Below are 20,059 nucleotides of genomic sequence, written 5' to 3' on the forward strand. Positions count from 1 at the left end.
ATGGGAAGGGCAGCCAGGTATGGTAGATCATGACTGTAATCCCAGAACTTTGGGAGGTTGACATGGGAGGATCGCTGGTGTCAAGGAGTTTGAGACCAGCCTGGGCAACATAGGGAGACTGTCTCTACTTTAAAATACACACACACAATTAAAAAATAATACTAATATGAGAATGGAGAAGTAGATAATGAAAGCACAGACAAAAGAAGACAGGGCTTGAGTTAAATCACTGTGGAAGCTGTGTGATGAGGACAAGGGGTTTCAACAGATTATTCTGTTTTTGCATATAGTTGAAATCCTTCATAATAAAAATTAAAAAAAAGTGCTACACCACAAATCCTAATGTTGACACTAAATTCTAAGGCAAACGTAAGATGAAATATTGAAAAGAAAGTTAGCCTGGGAATGTTATTGTCTAGCATATTAATTTTTTTAAGTCCATATGACTCTTTATTTTTTTTTGAGACAGAGTTTTGCTCTGTCGCTCAGGCTGGAGTGCAGTGGCGCAATCTCGGCTCACTGCAATCTCCGCCTCCCGGGTTCAAGGGATTCTCTCACCTCAGCCTCCCGAGTAGCTGGGATTACCAGCTTGTGTCGCCGCGCCCAGCTAATTTTTGTACTTTTAGTAGAGATGGGGTTTTGCCATGTTTGCCAGGCTGTTCCTGACCTCAGGTGATCCACCACCTCGGTCTCCCAAAGTGCTGGGATTACAGGCATGAGCCACCACGCCCAGCCCCATATGACATTTTTAAAACACACTAGATATATACATGATTAATTCCAAGAAGTGGAAGAAATTAAAGATGGACAGGAAAGGATAGATGGATAGATGGATGTTCACCACTATGCAGTTCGTGATACAAAAAAGTTGGAAGAAACCCAAGACAGAGTAAATACATTGTGGCACAATAAAATACTATTCCTGTTTAAAAAGAGATTGTGGGCCAGGCATGGTGGCTCACAACTGTAATCCCAGCACTTTGGGAGGTTGAGGCGGGCAGATTAGGAGTGTGAGACCAGCCTGACCAACATGGTGAAACCCTGACTCTACTAAAAATACAAAAAATAGCTGGGCGTGGTGGCATGCGCCTGTAATCCCAGCTACTCAGGAGGCTAAGGCAGGAGAATCACTTGAACCCAGGAGGCGGAGGTTGCAGTGAGCGGAGATTGTGCCACTGCACTACAGCCTGGAAGAGTGAGACTCTGTCTCAAAAAAAAAAAAATTAACTGGTTGTGGAAAATTACCTAGTGATACAAAAAGTATAATAAAGGTGGTGAGTGGGACAGGTTAAAATAGATGATTTAGTGGAATCTCATTTTTGTTACTTAAAAAAAGCATGTATCATATATATAAAAGCATGGGTAAGGATGTAGAAAGATACTTAGTAAGGTGTTAATAGTTATCTTTTAATGAATGGGGTTATTGGCTTTTGTCTACCTTCTTTAAGTATACAGTTTAAGAATTTAATGATAAAAAGTCACACATGTTGTTTCCCCCCGGAAGTGTTGGTTTTACTAAAAACACACCCTCTAAGAATCCCATAGATGAAAGTTGGAACTTCAATCAAGAACATGTCAGAGACAAGCTGCTTGAGCAAGAAAATATCTGAAAAGCAAGCTCTCCTAGAAGAGAAGCAAGGCCTCCTTAACAGTTTATGAGCACACACCTGTTAGGAGCACATACTGCCAGTGCCTTTCACTCTAGGTCTCTCTGTAAGCTGTAAAAGCAAACAGTTTAATGGCAAATACATACTCTATCCAGATGAAGGTGCCACAGATTTATAAACGTGTAAAAACACTAGACTTTGTTTTGGGGTTAAGGTGAGAAAAGGGCTTGCTAAACAGTCTCTTTCCCAGAAGCAAGTTTTCTTACTCACTCACTCCCTGGGACAGAAGGTCAAACAGCATCTCTGGTTGGAATCATAATGTTTCGGCCTGAAGTGACCAGGCCACTCACTACTTTAGTTACCCAAGCAGTATCAAAGGAGCTCACCTCATAGTCTTTCCTTGGAAGAATCTCATCCTCCTCCTCCTGTGTTTCTCCAAGGATGGTCTAGAAAAACAGATCCGCAGAGGGAGCCCTTTTTAGTGGTTAAGAGTGGAAGGAGGTAGAAGTATTTACTGAAATCAGTGGCTAGCTTCCACATCACCTGGAGCCATTATCAAATAGGAATCAGCCCTTAAAAAAAACCTTTCGGAGGTGAGGGACCATGTGGGCGAGATCTACAGCCATCGGCTGAGCTCTTCATTTCCACTCATAGAGTCTCCAAATAACCACCCTCCTCCTCAGGACACCTCAAAGATGTCCAATGCCAGCTGAAGAGGGGAGTAAAAATTCAGGTTCCATTTGACAATGTGACGTATCTGAAATCAGAAAGGACTTGTCAACTCTGGGAACACAACTCGGGTTTTCCCAGGACGCTTTGCAAGGGGAAGCTGGACTGTCAGTGACCCAGAAAGGGTGAGGGATAGAGTAAGAAAGAACTGGGGAAGCTAAAACAGCCGCATGATAAGCACAAAGTCCTGTGAGGAAGCTCATTCTGAAAACGCTTGTTTCATTCCAAACTCTTTTCAGATGGAAATAAAAGGAAACATGGGTGGGATTTACTGGAGCTGGCCTGGATTCTCCCTCAGATTCCAGGAGCGGTTATGAGAAAAGACCCCAGACTTAGGCACATGAAGCAGGGTAGACGCTTCGAGAGCCGGGACTGCGGTCCGCAGACCCCACCGGCTGCCACCTGCAGGCCCAGATTGGCCCGGCCCCACCCCCGGCAACGCCTCTCGCAGTCCCTTAGCAACCGCCCCCTCCCCAGCCCGGCTCCGCCCGCTCCTTACCAGCTCCTCGGGGGTGCGGGTCTCACGCTCACCGCAGCAGCAGCACCACCTGCAACAGCAGCACAGAGACCCCCTGCACCCCGCCATCTTCCTCCTTTACTGCCACTCTGGACCCCTCTACCACCCCCTCCCACCCAGGATCTGCGCCTCACGTGACTGGTCCCGGGACGGTCACGTGGCCCTCTCGAGCTCTGGGACTGAGAACGGGAGTGGCTGCAGACGGGTGGGGCGACGGCTCGCGTCACATGACGGTAAAGACACGGCCTCCAAAGAGACCCGTGGGCGCGGCCATGTTGGAGGCGGGGCTTCCGGTCACCCGCACCAGTGGTTTCCGCCCTGTCGGGCCCGCCTCTCCAGCAACCTGACACTTGCGCCTCGCCCCTCATTGCGTTCCCCGCCCCTACAGAGGCCACGCTGGTGCGGCCGGCGGGCGAGCGTTCTGAGTCACCCGGGACTGAAGGGTGAGTGTCGGCGAGGCCGGGGTCGCCGGGAGGGAGATCCCGGAGCCGGCGAACAACATCCCGGGGGCAAGGACGTGCTCGTGGGCGGGGGGCGCTGGAGGCCGGCCTGCCTGCCTCTTTTCTTGGGAAGGGCTGCCGCCCCCCTCCGCGCACCCTTCGCGGAATTAGTGTAACTCCCAATGGCTACCACCTCCAGCGACCGTCAACCCTCAGGCGAAGACCCACTTTCGCCCCCTGCCTGGACGCAGGGGCCCCTGGAATGAGGGGCCCCTGAGCCAGAGGTGACGATCCCGCCCCCCTGACCGGCCCAGGCCCGTGTCCTCGCCCCCATCGGTGACCCAGTGACCTGGTGACTCGATTCTCGGCCATCTGGGCGCCGAGACGGCTTCCGGCTCCTGCCTTTTAAACCTGCCTCCACGGCGAGCACCTGGAGAAGAGCGCTGGGCCCGGGGCACTGCGGTCCCTGGCGCCCGCTGCGTCCCGCTGCGCACGGGGGTCCACCGGGACCTTTCTGGGAGTCGTGGGCTTAGTGTCCCAGTGCTTGGCGCAGACTAGGTGCTCAGTAAATGACAGAGGCTTATTTTAAGAGACTGGCAGCGCCTGGCCCTTTGGCGCTCAGTGAATGCTGGCTATCACCGTGTGCCAAACTCTGGGGATACTCCAGGCAGGACACCGGTCCTGGTCTCAGGGAACTGGGAAAAGAGAAAGGAGACAGGCCTTTAACCCAGTTACAACCCAGGGTGCTATGGGAATCCAGCTGGTAACGGATAAATCGTGGGTGTTGGCTTACAAATATGGCACGTGCCTGGCATATACTAGGAATGCAATAAGTCTTTGAAAATCAGAGGGTTTGCAGGTGGTTCAGCCTCCTCCCACTCTAGGTTCTGTTCCAGCAGGCAATTAACAAGGTGCTCCCTTAAATGCTGGAGAAAGGCCAACTGGCTGCTCTTGCTGTTACCCCTCTCCCCACCCCACCCCCATCCCCCATTCCTCACTCCCCACCGCCATCCCCACTGAGAATCTGGAGTTTGAGGTCTGAATGAAAGAGAGTAGCCCTAGGGGGAGAAAGCTTTGGCTTTCTTTCAGGGTTCTTAGTCTGGAATCAACTCCTTGTCTTTGGATGCATCCACGCGTAGTCTGTGCTCCTGTGCGTGTATTTCAGGGGTGAGAAGCAATGCATTTAATCAGATTGTCAAAAGAGTCTAAGACCCCAAATGGTTAGGTACACGGGGTTAGTGGTGGACAGTCTGAAAGAAATGAACCTGACCTGGTCTTTCCTCTGTTGTGCCATGTTACCACACACTGATTCACTACTGTGTGTTTGCCCATTGCTGTGCAAGTGTTTTGTTTTTTTAAGTGTTTGTCTTATTTTCTTCACCAGACTGCCAGATGGCACTATGCCCTCTGTTGGCCTGACTGTGCCCTGGTGGCTCTGATTACTTGTTTCTGTTTTTTTTCGCTCTTGTGCCCCAGGCTGGAGTGCAGTGGTGCAATCTCCGTTCACCGCAATCTCTGCCTTCCAGATTCAAGCGATTCTCCTGCCTCATCCTCCCGAGTAGCTGGGATTACAGGCGCCCACCACCAAGCCAGGCTAATTTTTATATTTTTAGTAGAGTTGGGGTTTCACCATGTTGGTCAGACTGGTCTCAAACTCCTGGCCTTAGGTGATCCACCCGCCTCGGCCTCCCAAAGTGCTGGGATTACAGGTGTGTTTTTTGTTTTTTTAAGAGATGGAGTCTCACTATGTTGCCCAGGCTGGCCTTGAACTCCTGGACTCAGGTGATCCTTCTGCCTCAGCCTTCCCAGTAGCTGGGTCCCTGTGATGATTTTAATTGAATTCTGTTGTGTGTAAGAAGACCAGCCTGCAAGGCAAGCACAGATGGGGCAGCTTTTGTTCTGAGAAATTCGTGCCCTTACTGAACTTGGGTCCGGCTATTTTTGGAATATGGCCAGCGTCCAGTTCTAACCCACGACACGGTCTTTTTGGAGTAGCATGAACTCAGGACAAAGCTGGCTGCATAGTCAAACCCTCACCCCTTCCATCCTGCACACACACAGTTTCAAGTAACAGATGTTCCAGGCAGAGCCAGCCAGAGTGAGCTGTTCCTCATCTCCACCAACCCCTGCAATCTCTGCCCGAGTCCCCCTCCTTCCATCCGCCTCCCCTTACTAGAGTCTCAGCCCTTCCTCCTCGCCTGGAAGTCTTGCCCCCGCCCCCTTGTGCTGGCTCGAGCTCAGGCCTCTTCCTTTGTCGCAGCTCCGCCCAGTTGAACACACCCACCCGCTGGGGAAGGTGCCTCTGTTCCCTCCCCACGCACTCTGGGCCTAGCTGACAGAGATGGACCATCGAAAAGCCAGGGTCCTCCCAGCTGGGCACTACTGCCCCTCACTAGGAATATGGGCCTCGAAGGCTGGCAGTGTGAGGTTCTCTGTGCCACCTTCCATCAGGTAGCTGTCACCGAGGAGCACGTTGTAGTGCCGGGTGGGGGCTGCCTTGCATGCAAGGAACCTGGCAGCAGCGGAGGGCTAGGCTTTGAGTGAGGCGGCCCCGACAGCCATAGCTGAGTAGCATGGAGCCACTGGGAGGGGGCAGTGTCACCTTTTTTGGCCTTCTTCCTGTGTGGAAATACAGCACCTCCGGCTTGAACCTGCCACTCAGCTGTCTCGATGTGCCGGGGGTGTGGCTGCCTGCCCCCTGATGCTCCCTGCCCCACCCCATGCAGCAGGAACCTGGCCATGGTGAACGAAGCCAGAGGAAATGACAGCCTCAACCCCTGTTTGGAGGGCAGTGCCAGCAGTAGCAGCGAGAGCTCCAAAGACAGTTCGAGATGTTCCACCCCGGGCCTGGACCCCGAGCGGCATGAGAGACTCCGGGACAAGATGAGGCGGCGAATGGAATCTGGTGACAAGTGGTTCTCCTTGGAATTCTTCCCTCCTCGAACTGCTGAGGGAGCTGTCAATCTCATCTCAAGGTAAATTGATGCAAAGTTAAGGTGGGGGCGGGGAGTGCTGGTTCCTGGGGAGCCAACTGTCAGCCCTGAGGCTGGGCTGCCCTTTAACCCGGCAGAAAAAAAGCAGCCAGAGCAGGCAGGAAGGAGAAGGCAGAGTGGGTCATCTGATCTGCAGCTTCTCTTGCCTGTAAAAGTCCCTCCACAGTGTCAAGGGTATTTTAGACACACTCTTCAATGGGTTAAAAATGTTGATTCTCACAGTATATTCTTTGGTGGAACTTGGGGGCTGGATCACGAGTGCAGTTTAGGAAGTCACAAAGCAGTGAGAATGTTTTCAGCAAGTTAGAAATTTGGATTATGCTTCCTGAAATCTAGAAATGCCAACTGAATTACATTAGCACTTCATGAATTGCAGTTGTTTTTTTTTTTAAAGTTTATGGCTTTTACTGTTTGCACTTCTCACGTGTCACTCCCGAGTTTTTGAAGTTTAAACGCACAAGGATGTTTAAATACACCGCTGATAGCTTGTAACACAAGTACTCGTGCACATCCAGGCTTTTGAGTCTCGTTTCGGAACTTGGCCTTGGTCTTCACAACTGTAAGCTGCTGCACAGGGCTTGGGGGGTGGCATGAAAGAAACGTGAGTCTGCCGACCCGCTTTCTAACTGTTCCTACAGCGAGGCTGTGCTTGCCACAGTTAGGATTCCCCTGACTCTCAACCACGATGTCTTAACTCACCCGAGATAATAAATGGGCAAACGCTGTGAAAAGTCTGAAGTGCTGCTCTCACAAAATGGTGGCGCTGTTATTGTGTCTTACCTCTGTAATAGTGATCACGATGGCACCTCATATATACTGAGTATTCGGTTTGTACACCAGGCACGGTTCTAAGTGCTGTGGAACCAGCTGCCGTCATATTCTCCTAGTGTTGTTATGGTTTTTTGTTGTTGTTGCTTTATTTTATTTTATTTTTTTGAGACGGAGTCTTACTCTGTAGCCCAGGCCCGAGTGCAGTGGTGTGGTCTCAGCTCACTGCAAGCTCCGCCTCCTGGCTCAAGCAGTTCTCCTGCCTCTGCCTCCTAAGTAGCTGGGATTACAGGCACCCACCACCACACCCAGCTAATTTTTGTATTTTTAGTAGAGATGGGGTTTTACCATGTTGGCCAGGCTGGTCTTGAACTCCTGACCTCAAATGATCCGCCTGCCTCAGCCTCCCAAAGTGCTGGGATTACAGGCGTGAGCCACTGCGCCCAGCCTCCTAGTGTTATTATGAAGTGGTTACCATTATCTGCCGCGTCTTATAAATAAGGAAACAGAACTCACAGAGGTTAAGTAATGTACCCAAGATCATACAGCTATAAGTAGCAAAGCCAGGATATGAACACTGATTGGTCTGTCTCCAGCCTTCATTTATGCTTCTCTAACCCCCGGGCCCCCTGGGAAGGCAGTGAGGGATGGTATTTCCCCTGGAACCTCTCTTCAGAAACAAACCCCCTACAGGTTTGACCGGATGGCGGCAGGCGGCCCCCTCTTCATAGATGTGACCTGGCACCCAGCAGGTGACCCTGGCTCAGACAAGGAGACCTCCTCCATGATGATCGCCAGCACCGCCGTGAACTATTGTGGCCTGGAGACCATCCTGCACATGACCTGCTGCTGTCAGCGCCTGGAGGAGATCACGGGCCATCTGCACAAAGCCAAGCAGCTGGGCCTGAAGAACATCATGGCGCTGCGGGGAGGTGTGGAGCCAGCACCCCTACACGCTGGGTTCTGGCTTTCCCAGAGGCCACTTGTAGCCTGAACTTGGTTCCTGAAACGGTCCTTTACTGCTCCCTGGGCCCCACGCTGAGGATCCACAGGATCCCATCCCTGCCAGTAGTGTCAGCAGGTGTTGTGGGCAGTGAGTCACCCTGGGCACCCCACACAGGCAGCCACCTCTTCCAACTCTTGACCTCGACGTAGGAGTTCCGTTGGGAATGCAGTCGCAGCCTGATAACCCTCTGCCCTGCCTATACCACTGCATCGATTGCTGGCTGCACCCAGCACTTGGCCCAATCACAGAGTATCCGGGAGGGAGAATAGCCGGTTAGGCCTCTGGTGCCTGCTGTCGTCAGGCCACCCAAGAGTGGGAAGAGGGAGCCTGAGGAGTGGGGTCCTGTGGCCTCCTGCTCCCCACCACAAGACCCCTTCACTTGAGTTAAAAATTCTCCCAGGAGGCAGGAGCCCTAAGGCCGTGGGACGGGAGAGGGTGGCAGGCATGCCCAGGTAGAAGTAGGGAAGGGCTCTCCAGTCCTCCAGGCACAGCGAGGAGTGGCAGTGGTCTCCTATTCTCCACCGTCAGCACAGGGTCAGCACACAGTGAATACTGAACGGGTGGGCTGCTTTCTTCTCTCTCACTGTCTTACCAAGGGCTAGAAAGAGAAGAACCAAACCTAAATAATACGAAGTTTCTGCCTTTCAGGGACTCGCAGTCCTAGGTGTCAGGGCTAGGTAGAGGGAACAGAAAGGCTCTCTGGAGGTTGGGTGAGACCCAGTGACCATGACCTCCACCAACCCTGCAGACCCCATAGGTGACCAGTGGGAAGAGGAGGAGGGAGGCTTCAACTACGCAGTGGACCTGGTGAAGCACATCCGAAGTGAGTTTGGTGACTACTTTGACCTCTGTGTGGCAGGTGAGTGACTGGATCATCCTGGTGGCAGGGATGGAGCTAGGGAGGCTCAGATAGCCTGTCGGTGTTCGGTGCAGGACACAGTGATCAGATGCACCTATGGGTCCGTGCTGGATGAGGGACATGCAGAGGTGAACAAGGAGCATGTCCTTGCTCCTTTTGTATCACCTACTCCCCTCCTGGGCCTGCCACCATCGACCCTTAGCTTTTTGTTCCTCTGCCTGGCTGTGCCCTTAGCCTGCTTCTAGGCCCTGTTCTTTTCTTTAAAACAAAAGAGGGGGCCGGGCGCAGTGGCTCACACCTGTAATCCCAGCATTTTGGGAGGCCGAGGCAGGCAGATCACCTGAGGTCTGGAGTTCGAGACCAGCCTGGCCAACATGGCGAAACCCCATCTACTAAAAATACAAAAATTAGCCGGGTATGGTGGTGCACACCTGTAGTCCCAGCTACTCAGGAGGCTGAGCCAGGAGAATCCCCTGGACCCAGAAGGCGGAGGTTGCAATAAGCCGAGATTGTGTCACTGCACTCCAGCCTCAGTGACAGAGCGAGACTACATCTCAAAGAAAACAAAACAAAACACCCCACAAAAGAGGGAAATTTACTAACAGGATTCCAGAGGGCAGGGAACCCAAGGTCAGGCGATGGCCTCAGATCTCACGAGGCACTGGAAGAGGTCAAAATGCAAGGACCTCCCTCATTCCCTCTGGTGCCACGGGGTCCCCCGTCTCCACTTCCCACTGCACATCTGTGCTTCGTCTGGGAGACCTGATGCCCATGCTTTTCCACACACCTGGCCTGCTCCTGAGTGTCAGCTCCAGCCAGTTCCCCAGGCTAATGGATGGGCCTCCGTTCCAGATTCCCAGGAGAGAGACTCACCATTGGCCACAGCCACAAGACCAGGTTTACCCAACAGAAATGGGTGGGTTGGACTTCCCTCCGACCCTTGAAGCTAAAGGCTGGGATTGAGCCCTCGGCATCTCAGACAGGGCTCAGGTATGGCGAGGCAGTGTGCGCCAGGGACAGGAATTCCCGGGATTGGCACATTTTCTGGGATGATAGTTTTTTGCCATTATTTTGGGAGAAATCCTACCATTTTTATATTAAACATGGCTACGTTATGGAGTGGTATCTAAAGTGATATGAACTAAAAAAAAAAAAAGGCCGGGTGCAGTGACTCAAGCCTATAATCCTAGCACTCTGGGAGGCCAAGATGGGCAGATCATGAGGTCAGGAGTTCGAGACCATCCTGTCCAACATAGTGAAACCCCGTCTCTGCTAAAAATACAAAAATTAGCCAGGCATGGTGGCGTGTGCTTGTAGTCCCAGCTACTCAGTAGGCTGAGGCAGGAGAATCGCTTGAACCTGGGAGGCGGAGCTTGTAGTAAGCCGAGATCACGCCAATGCACTGTAGCCTGGGCAACAGAGCAAGACTCTGTCTCAAAACAAACAAACAAACAAACAAAAACCGTGTGGCTTCAAGAAAATTACTTGTCGTGGGTGACTTTGGCCTTGTCCCTAATCCCCCATGGATATGTCTATTCTGTCAACAGGGGTGTTTAGGTGTTAAGTCTGGGAAGCACTGATTAGGAGTCAGAGAACAGGCATTTCCAACTGTTAAATTGTCATCGCTTGTATCAGCCACAATATAGTCAGTTAATGGGGGAGTGTGCACCAGTGTTACGTGATCATGATTGGTTTGCTGAATGGTTTCTTACTTTGCTGATCAAGTGGGTAATGAAGATCAGTGAATTAGAAAACACCAACCTGTTGGGCATGGTAGCTCATGCCTGTAATCCCAGAGCTTTGGGAGACTGAGGCAGGAGATCAAGACCAGCCTGGGCAACATAGTGAGAGTCCGTCTCTACAAAAAATACACAAAAAATTTAAAAAGAAAGCACTCAGCTGTTCATGATAGAAAAATAGAGTAAATAGCAAAATCTATATGTAATCAAATGCTAGATGTGTTTGGTAATATTAGGTATTATAGCTATCGTTTCAGCTGTTAAAAAGCCTTGTTTCTGAAATTCCTACTGGGAAAACAGCTTTCTTACTGAAAGTGTGAAGCCCCAGTGCTTTATCCCCCACTCCCTTACCCCTTGAAACCATAGTTTTTATATTCATTTTTGATGACTCTGGGTTTCTTAAGAACGGAACGGCCTTATCAGAGCAGAGCAGCTTGACTTTCCACCTGTCTCAGGGTCCTGCCCTGGGCTTGGGCTGATGAAACCAGCACTCCATGTCGTTACGTGAAGGCCTGTGGTCGTCCTAGCCTGACCAAGCAAGGCTGCTAGTAAGTTTAGTCATTTAGGAAAGGGGTCAGAGAGTTCACAGAGCCGGTAAGGAGCCTACAGGACACCTGGTCTCACCTTCCCAAGGAATTCCGGAATCCTGTCTTCGGCATCCACTGCCCCTGTGTTTTCAGGCTCCGGGAGCTCATTGTTTTGTGAGTGGCTTGTTGTACTCTAGGCAGCTCTCTGAACCGGATGCCGGTTTTGCCATTAGAAACAACACAGAATGGGCCGGGCGCGGTGGCTCAAGCCTGTAATCCCAGCACTTTGGGAGGCCGAGGCGGGCGGATCACAAGGTCAGGAGATCGAGACCACAGTGAAACCCCGTCTCTACTAAAAATACAAAAAATTAGCCGGGCGCGGTGGCGGGCGCCTGTAGTCCTAGCTACTCAGGAGGCTGAGGCAGGAGAATGGCGTGAACCCAGGAGGCGGAGCTTGCAGTGAGCCGAGATCGCGCCACTGCACTCCAGCCTGGGCAACAGCGTGAGACTCCGTCTCAAAAAAAAAAAAAAAAAAAAAAAGAAACAACACAGAATATGACTAATAAAGAACTTGACTAGGGAGCTGGGTACAGTGGCTCATGCCTGTAATCTCAGCACTTTGGGAGGCCAAGGTGGGAGGATTGCTTGAGCCCAGAAGTTCCAGACAAACCTGGGCAAGATAGCAAGACCCCATCTCTAAAAAAAAAAAAAATAATTAAAAAAAATTTTTTTTAATTAGCCAGATGTGGTGGCATGCATCTGTAGTCCCAGCTACTCAGGAGACTGAAGTGGGAGGATCACTTGTGCCCAGGAGGTCGAGGCTGCAGTGGGCCATGACTGCACGACTGCACTCTAGCCTGGGTGACAGAGCGAGACCCTGTCTCTGAAACAAAACAAAACAAAAAAACTCACCTACGGTGGATCCTTTTTCCCCAGGACAGACCTTTGGATATTTGAGAGGAGTTTCTGTATTCTCTTCACTCTTTTCTTTTTTTTTTTTTTTTTTTTTTTTTTGAGACGGAGTCTCACGCTGTCGCCCAGGCTGGAGTGCAGTGGCGCGATCTCGGCTCACTGCAAGCTCCGCCTCCCGGGTTCCCGCCATTCTCCTGCCTCAGCCTCCTGAGTAGCTGGGACTACAGGCGCCCGCCACCGCGCCCGGCTAATTTTTTTGTATTTTTAGTAGAGACGGGGTTTCACTGTGGTCTCGATCTCCTGACCTTGTGATCCGCCCGCCTCGGCCTCCCAAAGTGCTGGGATTACAGGCTTGAGCCACCGCGCCCGGCCCACTCTTTTCTTTCTTCTTTTTTTTTTTTTTTTTTGAGACAGAGTTTTGCTCTCGTTGCCCAGGCTAGAGTGCAATGGTATGATCTCAGCTCACTGCAACCTCTGCCTCGCGGATTCAAGCAATTTTCCTGTCTCAGCCTCCTGAGTAGCTGGATTATGGGCATGTACCACCACATGTGGCTAATTTTTGTGTTTTTAGTAGAGACAGGGTTTCACCGTGTTGGCCAGGCTGGTCTCGAACTCCTGACCTCAGGTCATCCTCCTGCCTTGGCCTCCCAAAGTGCTGGGATTACAGGCATGAGCCACCACACCCTGCCATCTGTTCTTTTCTTTGAACAAAACATCACTTTCTTCCGTTCTTTCTTGTGTAACTTGGTTTCTAGCTTTTCACTGTCTCAGACCCCTGAGTAATTTCAATGTTACATTAAAAACAGTGTTTAATCCAGTGCCTAAAGAAAAGTCAAGCTTTTCTTTTTAACAATGTTTAATCTAGTGCCTAAAGAAAAGTCAACCCCAGATGCTCTGCTAACTGTAGCATTTTCTCTTATCCATGGCCACCAAGTGCAGGCCAGATTTGCTTGGCTGCTCGAGGCAGGACAGTGTGGGAGTTTGGAGCAATCCACCCCGATTCTTGGAAGGGGGCTCTGAGCCACCTCCCCTGAGAGTCATCTCCAGGGTCGGAAGCATATCAGTCATGAGCCCAGCCATTTACCGTTTTAGTTCAGGCTATGCTGTGCTGTTGGAAGGTGCAAGATCGGAGCCTCCGAAGCAGAGGGCTCTCTGTGCCCAGTCCCTGTGGTCTCTTCATCCCTCACCTTGAACAGGTGGAGGCCAGCCTCTCCCTACTGTCATCCCTATTGGCAGGTTACCCCAAAGGCCACCCCGAAGCAGGGAGCTTTGAGGCTGACCTGAAGCACTTGAAGGAGAAGGTGTCCGCGGGAGCCGATTTCATCATCACACAACTTTTCTTTGAGGCTGACACATTCTTCCGCTTTGTGAAGGCATGCACCGACATGGGTATCACTTGCCCCATCGTCCCCGGGATCTTTCCCATCCAGGTGAGGGGCCCAGCAGGGCCCATAAGCTCCCTCCACCCCACTCCCACCACATCGTCCTCGCATAGGCTGGGGGCTCTGGGTGGAGTGCTGAGTTCACTGAGTTCTTCCCAGATCCCCTCTCAGGTCCAGAACTTGCACAGCGTTGCTTGGCCACCCCATTTTGGTTACCTCTAATTTTCCCCCCAAAACCCAGCAACAGTGTCTATTGAGGGGTTTGTTGTACTTTGGCCGACAGGCATCACCAAAAGGGATTCTCATTCTCTACAAATCCTGGTTAAGCCTGTGTTTCCCAAACGTGGCGGTCATCAGAACCACTTGATAAGCTTTTCCAAAAAATGGATCTCCAGGCCCCACCCCTGGAAGTTCTGACTCAGTAAATCTGAGGGAGGCCCTGGGAGTTTGTGTTTTGCCTCTTGAGCTTGGCAGGCGGTTCTGATGATCAGTGCAGCATGGGGACAACTGGGTGAGATGATACCATGTTATCAACAGACGCATCTAGTGCTAAAAGGCTGGCTCAACCCAAGGCTAGAATGCTTAGGGCAGCTGCTCTACTCTGTAAAAAGTAGAAAGGCCGGGCATAGTGGCATGTGCCTGTAGTCCCAGCCACTTGAGAAGCTGAGGCAGGAGGATGGCTTGAACCCTGGCATTTGAGAACAGCGAGACCCATCTCTAAAAACAGAAAAAAAGGGCAGAAAATGGCAGGTCAAGCTCAGGTGTGCTCCTGGCATATGACCAGATTTTCCTGGCTCCCTCTGCCTGACACTGCGGTTGGTGTGGAGGACGGAAGTGGGTGGGAGACGGGCTGGCCGACGGCTGCCACAGCCCCTCATGTTTTGGACAGGGCTACCACTCCCTTCGGCAGCTTGTGAAGCTGTCCAAGCTAGAGGTGCCACAGGAGATCAAGGACGTGATTGAGCCAATCAAAGACAATGATGCTGCCATCCGCAACTATGGCATCGAGCTGGCTGTGAGCCTGTGCCACGAGCTTCTGGCCAGTGGCTTGGTGCCAGGCCTCCACTTCTACACCCTCAACCGCGAGATGGCTACCACAGAGGTGCTGAAGCGCCTGGGGATGTGGACTGAGGACCCCAGGTGAGGGCAGTGGCCCAGCGATCCCCAGAGAAGGGTCCAAGAGCAGTCCCGGCTGCAGCGCTGGCTCCTCACGGTGGTACAGACGTATGTCTGTGTCATGGCTAGCTGGGCCCACCGAGGGCTCCAGTCTCAGAGGGCGTCAGATGGAAGAACCCAGCCTCAGTGGTGCTCCCCTGCCTCCGGCCCCCTCTAGCCAGTCCCTCGTCTCAGTTCTCTGTCCCCATCCTCACCCAGGCGTCCCCTGCCCTGGGCTCTCAGCGCCCACCCCAAGCGCCGAGAAGAAGATGTACGTCCCATCTTCTGGGCCTCCAGACCAAAGAGTTACATCTACCGTACCCAGGAGTGGGACGAGTTCCCCAACGGCCGCTGGTGAGGGCTGCAGACCTTCCTTGCAAACACATCTTTGTTCTTGGGAGGAGGAGGCAGAAGTTGTTTGCATGCTTGTGGTTGACCTGGGAGGAGTCAGGACAGGATTTACAGGAATGGCCTCCTGCGCCTGTGGTGGCACTGCCCTCTGTCAGGAGTGTGCCCTGACCTCTGGGCACCCCTCTGCCAGGGGCAATTCCTCTTCCCCTGCCTTTGGGGAGCTGAAGGACTACTACCTCTTCTACCTGAAGAGCAAGTCCCCCAGGGAGTTGCTGCTGAAGATGTGGGGGGAGGAGCTGACCAGTGAAGAAAGTGTCTTTGAAGTCTTTGTTCTCTACCTCTCGGGAGAGCCAAACCGGAATGGTCACAAAGTGAGTCACGCTGGGCTGGGGTCCCTGCTTCATCCCCTGCCCATGGCCTGACCCCAGCTGCAGGCCAGGCTGCGGGGCTGTGACTTCCCCACCCTGTGCCCTCCTCTCCATGCTGTGGACATGGCACCTTGGCAAAGGGAGAAGGGTGAGTTGGGAAGCCTCCACCTGGAAGGGCTTAGGGAGGCAAAGACAGGCTGGGTCTTTGTTGTGGGCCGTGAGAGGGACTTGGGGTGCCAAACCTGATGGTCGCCCCAGGCAGCTCACCGTCTCTCCCAGGTGACTTGCTTGCCCTGGAACGATGAGCCCCTGGCAGCCGAGACCAGCCTGCTGAAGGAGGAGCTGCTGCGGGTGAACCGCCAGGGCATCCTCACCATCAACTCACAGCCCAACATCAACGGGAAGCCGTCCTCCGACCCCGTCGTGGGCTGGGGCCCCAGCGGGGGCTATGTCTTCCAGAAGGTGTGGTAGGGAGGCACAGGGTGCCCCCCTCTCTTGACAGGCACCCACGGGTTCCCCAGAGCTTAGGGCAGAGCAACCTGCCTCTCCTGGGCTCTTAATTTTGAGTGAGCATGGATCAGAGCGGATGGGAGCTCATGCTTTAAGTCAGATAGACCTGGTTGGCCACGGAGCCCGGCCAGCACTTTGGGAGGCCGAGGCGGGTGGATCACTTGAGCCCAGGAGTTCGAGACAGCCTGGGCAACATGGTGAAACCCCTTCTCTACAAAAAATACAAAAATGACCCAGGCATGGTGGTGCACACCTGTAGTCCCAGGTACTTGGGGGGCTGAGGTGAGAGGATCGCTTGAGCCCAAGAGGTTGAGGCTCCAGTAAGCCATATTTGTGCCACTGAACTCCAGCCTGGCCCACAAAGTGAGACCCTGTCTCAAAAAAAAAAAAAAAGATCAGCTGGGCTTGGTGGCTCATGCCTGTGATCCCAGCACTTTGGGAGGCCGAGGTGGGCAGATCACAAGGTCAGGAGTTTGAGACCAGCCTGACCAACATGGTGAACCCCCGTCTCTACTAAAAATACAAAAATTTGCTGGGTGTGGTGGCGGGTGCCTGTAGTTGTAGCTACTCGGGAGGCTGAGGCAGGAGAATCGCTTGAACCCGGGAGGCAGAGGTTGCAGTGAGCTGAGATCATGCCACTGCACTCCAGCCTGGGCAACCAAGCGAGACTCCATCTCAAAAAAAAAAAGTAGAAATCAGACCTATGGAGGCAGGTCAGTTGACCTCTCTGAGCCTGGTTTTCTCATCTGTAAAATGGGATGTAGCTTGTGTTCTGGGCATGAAACCTAACAAAGCATGTAATGTGCTTGGCACATAGGAAGAGCAGGAAGTACTCCCTGAAAGGCAACTGCTGTTACTATCCTGAGTTGACATCTTTCTCCCAGGGCTGCTGGAGTTAACATTATGTTCTGAACCAGGCCCACGGGCCCTGGAGCAGAAAGACCTGAGTTTAAGGACCAGTTCTGTTTACTTTCAGAGTAGCCAACATGTTCAACTTCGCTAAACCCACTTTCCTCATGGGGGGATCACTGTGCCCAGCCTCCAGTATTATGAGCATTCTAGCAAATGAGTTTGAGTAAACCCAGCTTAATCCCTGATAGGCACTGGTCCTAGAGGAGATGTCATGTCATTGTCACCTTGCAGTGACTAGGGAGGATGGAATGTGTGGGGCCTCTCTCTCCTGGCTCAGCTTGTCAAACCAGTTGCCACTGTTCAGAAATGACTTCTTCATGGAGTCTTCCCTGACTGATTGGGAGAGGGGTGGCCAATAGCCCTCAAACCTGTCCAGACTGAGAAACTCACTTCCCCACTCCCCTCACCCTTTGCTTATGGATGTGCCAACGCCACAGTTCATTATTCTGCCCACATGGCCGCCACTAGTTCTGATACCTTAGGTGTCGGTGAAGGGGCGTCTGGCAGGGCTGGGGTTGGTGACAGGCACCTGTCTCTCCCACAGGCCTACTTAGAGTTCTTCACTTCCCGTGAGACAGCGGAAGCGCTTCTGCAAGTGCTGAAGAAGTACGAGCTCCGGGTTAATTACCACCTTGTCAATGTGAAGGTAGGCCAGGCCCCGGGGTTCCCAGAGTACCAGGCCCTTCGTTTGGCAAACACCCAGCACGTAACCTGCGCTAGGCATTGTGCAAGACAGAGAGATACAGGCAGAACTGGGCCCCTGCTCTTAAGGAGCTCCCAGCCTAGTGAGGGAGGCAGATCAATGTGTGACCACCAGCCAGTGTAAGTGGGAAAATCAAGTTCAGGAGAGGATGCTGTCGGATCCAGAGGAGGGATGTCTCACCTGGGAGGCCAGGGAAGGCTTCTCGGAGGGGTGGTGTGGGAATCACCAAGGACAAAAAGGAGTTGGCCAACAGGAGAGAAGGGTATTCCTGGGACAGGACAGAGGACAGGCAGAGGCAGTGAGCCGCACCATCTGGGGAAACCGGGAACACAAGCAGGAGGAGGTGGGAGTGTTAAGCAGGGGCCAGGCCCGCAGAGGGCATGGTTGTCCTGCTGGAATTTGAGTTTTCCCTAAATGCAAGGGGAGCCTTTCTCCAGCAATGGAGGAGCTTGGTTCCTGCTTTATTTGAGTCAAATAACGGTGGATCGTCGTACAGATGATAGGGACTGGGGAAGGCTAGAGCCGGTGAGGCCAGCAAAGAGACCCCTGGAGTGACCCAAGCCAAACACAGTCCTGGAGGTGGGCTAGACAAGAGGGAATGGATCAGAGAGAGAGCAGGGGGTGCTCAGGGAGGAGGGGGAAGTGGCCAGGACGCCTCTAGGTTTGGGCTTGTGTGGAGAGATATGTCATTCATAGATGCAGGTGGAGGAGGCCAGGAGTGGAGGCACAGGGAGAGGGGATTGGAGGTGCAGGGAGAGTGGAGGCCGGGAGCGGAGGCGCAGGCAGAGGGTATTAAGCCCGCATGGCCCCAGTGAGTCAAGGCTGTCCAGGCACTGGGACTCCAGTTGTCCTTGGCCCAGGTCTTACCCCCACACCACACCCCCCAGGGTGAAAACATCACCAATGCCCCCGAACTGCAGCCGAATGCTGTCACTTGGGGTATCTTCCCTGGGCGAGAGATCATCCAGCCCACCGTAGTGGATCCCATCAGCTTCATGTTCTGGAAGGTAAAGGAGCCGGGAGCAAGCTTGCCCCGCCCACCTGGAAAACCCTGGGGAGGGATTGGGACCAAGTCCCAAGCGTGTGCTGAAGGCCACACCCTGGGCCCGCTGGACCCAGCCTTCAGGGCATACCCGGCTCTGACTCACTCACCCGTGTCACTGCTGACACAGGGTGTTTGCTTCTGGGCAGGGGTGGGAAGTGATACTGGCAGTGGGCCTTGTTCTATTCCGGGAAATGTCCTGTTGAGCAGAGCCCTTGGAGAGCCCTGTTAATCTTGCGTCTGTGTGTGTGCGTGTGTGCATGTGTGCGTTGCGGGGGGTGTGTGGTGTGTGTGTAGGACGAGGCCTTCGCCCTGTGGATTGAGCAGTGGGGCAAGCTGTATGAGGAGGAGTCTCCATCCCGCACGATCATCCAGTACATCCACGACAACTACTTCCTGGTCAACCTGGTGGACAATGACTTCCCACTGGACAACTGCCTGTGGCAGGTGGTGGAAGACGCACTTGAGCTTCTCAACAGGCCCACCCAGAATGAGAGAGAGACGGAGGCTCCGTGACCCTGTGTCCTGACGCCCTGCGCTGGAGCCACTCCTGTCCCACCTTCCTCCTCCACAATGCTACTTCTCTGGGAATCCCACTCTCCTTCATGTCTCTCCCACCCCTGGCCTCCACTCCCCCACCTGACGATGGCAGCTAGACTGGAGTGAGGCTTCCAGGCTCTGGCTGGACTTGAGTTGGCCCCACATGGGAACCTAGTACTCCCTGCTCTAGCCAGGAGTCTGTGCTCTTTTGGTGGGGAGCACTTCCGTCTTGCAGAGAACCACAGCGGGTGGCACCTCCTGAGAAGGCGAGGAGAGTGGTTGTTGCCAGCTAAGCCCTCGAACCAAGGCAGCCTCCAGAGCCAGCCTGGGACTCCCAGTGAACTTACACTTGGAGCCTGTGCAGTACAGGCAAAACACGCATGGGCACCAGGCACTGGTGGCATCGTAGAAGAAATGTGGCAAAGTGCTGTACCCTTCCACCTCCTAGAGGTGGGCAGCTGGGCCCCACCTACTTGTGAGTGAAGGGACATACCACTGCCCTGCCTGCCCGCTTAGCCGTCCATGGCACCAGCCCCCTGGATGGGCATTGGGCTGACACCTACCATGCTGCTTTCTGGCACAGTTGTCTATTCCGAGCTTTGAGAGAAAAAATACCCCTTAAGGGTTGACAGCAGCAGTCTGAACCCTTGTGCTTGGTGGGGGTAGTGGCCTTCCCCTTTTCCCTGGCTGTGGAGGCCTAAGGCTACCCCGTTCCCTGTCAAAAGCCAAGATGAGATTCACCAGCACAGGGGCCCCAGACCTGCCTGGGGCTGTGCAGCAGCCCAGCTTCCTGGCTTATTTTTCAGGTAGAACCTCGTCCTGCCAGCTGCCCTCCTCGTCCCCTCGTCCTGTCCCAGAGGTTATCTGCCTGGCACAGCTCCCCAGGAGTCACCTGCAAGCCCCATGGCCCGGGGGCAGTGACTGGCAGGTGCAGATGGACTGTTTCCTGTCCTGGATCCCAGCAGGCTGGGTGGGTTGGGGTGGCCCGGAGCAGCCTGA

At 53.2% G+C, this 20,059-nt stretch overlaps 2 protein-coding genes across 15 annotated transcripts in view; one reads left to right on the forward strand and one right to left on the reverse strand.

Moving 5' to 3' along the window:
* CLCN6 (chloride voltage-gated channel 6) overlaps positions 1–2,993 on the reverse strand; it is a 38,796-nt gene extending 35,803 nt beyond the window's left edge. For all 5 annotated transcript variants that reach the window (XR_274050.5, XM_065529853.2, XM_074020096.1 and 2 more), the window contains exons 1-2: positions 2,836–2,993; positions 1,994–2,053 (exon numbers count right to left, since the gene is read on the reverse strand). Coding sequence is in view for 2 of the 5 variants with exons in the window: in XM_065529853.2 (XP_065385925.1) it covers positions 1,994–2,053; positions 2,836–2,922 (147 nt within the window). In the remaining 3 variants the exon portion in view is untranslated. The remainder of the gene's footprint in view (positions 1–1,993; positions 2,054–2,835) is intronic.
* Positions 2,994–3,198: 205 nt separating this feature from the next.
* MTHFR (methylenetetrahydrofolate reductase) lies at positions 3,199–19,694 on the forward strand. 10 transcript variants are annotated; one of them, XM_074020133.1, is made up of 12 exons: positions 3,199–3,577; positions 6,020–6,268; positions 7,748–8,147; positions 8,809–8,919; positions 13,334–13,527; positions 14,369–14,619; positions 14,854–14,988; positions 15,176–15,356; positions 15,633–15,815; positions 17,320–17,421; positions 18,366–18,485; positions 18,818–19,694. In XM_074020133.1, exons 5-12 carry the CDS (start codon positions 13,483–13,485, stop codon positions 19,034–19,036), a joined length of 1,236 nt encoding a protein of 411 aa, XP_073876234.1. In that variant the 5' UTR covers positions 3,199–3,577; positions 6,020–6,268; positions 7,748–8,147; positions 8,809–8,919; positions 13,334–13,482; the 3' UTR covers positions 19,037–19,694. The 10 variants fall into 10 exon arrangements, with proteins under 10 accessions (XP_073876234.1, XP_065385956.1, XP_073876228.1 ...); XM_065529884.2 differs by having other exon boundaries at positions 7,748–7,986; XM_074020127.1 differs by having other exon boundaries at positions 3,199–3,296.
* The last annotated feature ends 365 nt before the right edge of the window (positions 19,695–20,059 follow it).

This window comes from Macaca fascicularis, chromosome 1, assembly GCF_037993035.2.
Source record: "Macaca fascicularis isolate 582-1 chromosome 1, T2T-MFA8v1.1".
NCBI lineage: Eukaryota > Metazoa > Chordata > Mammalia > Primates > Cercopithecidae > Macaca > Macaca fascicularis.

Coding starts and splice junctions, on each gene's coding strand:
- MTHFR (XM_065529868.2), top strand. CDS start 5,635: ATGGACCATCGAAAAGCCAGGGTCCTCCCAGCTGGGCACTACTGCCCC. Junction 6,269..7,747: donor GCTGTCAATCTCATCTCAAG/GTAAATTGATGC, acceptor AACCCCCTACAG/GTTTGACCGGATGGCGGCAG. Junction 13,528..14,368: donor CCGGGATCTTTCCCATCCAG/GTGAGGGGCCCA, acceptor TGTTTTGGACAG/GGCTACCACTCCCTTCGGCA.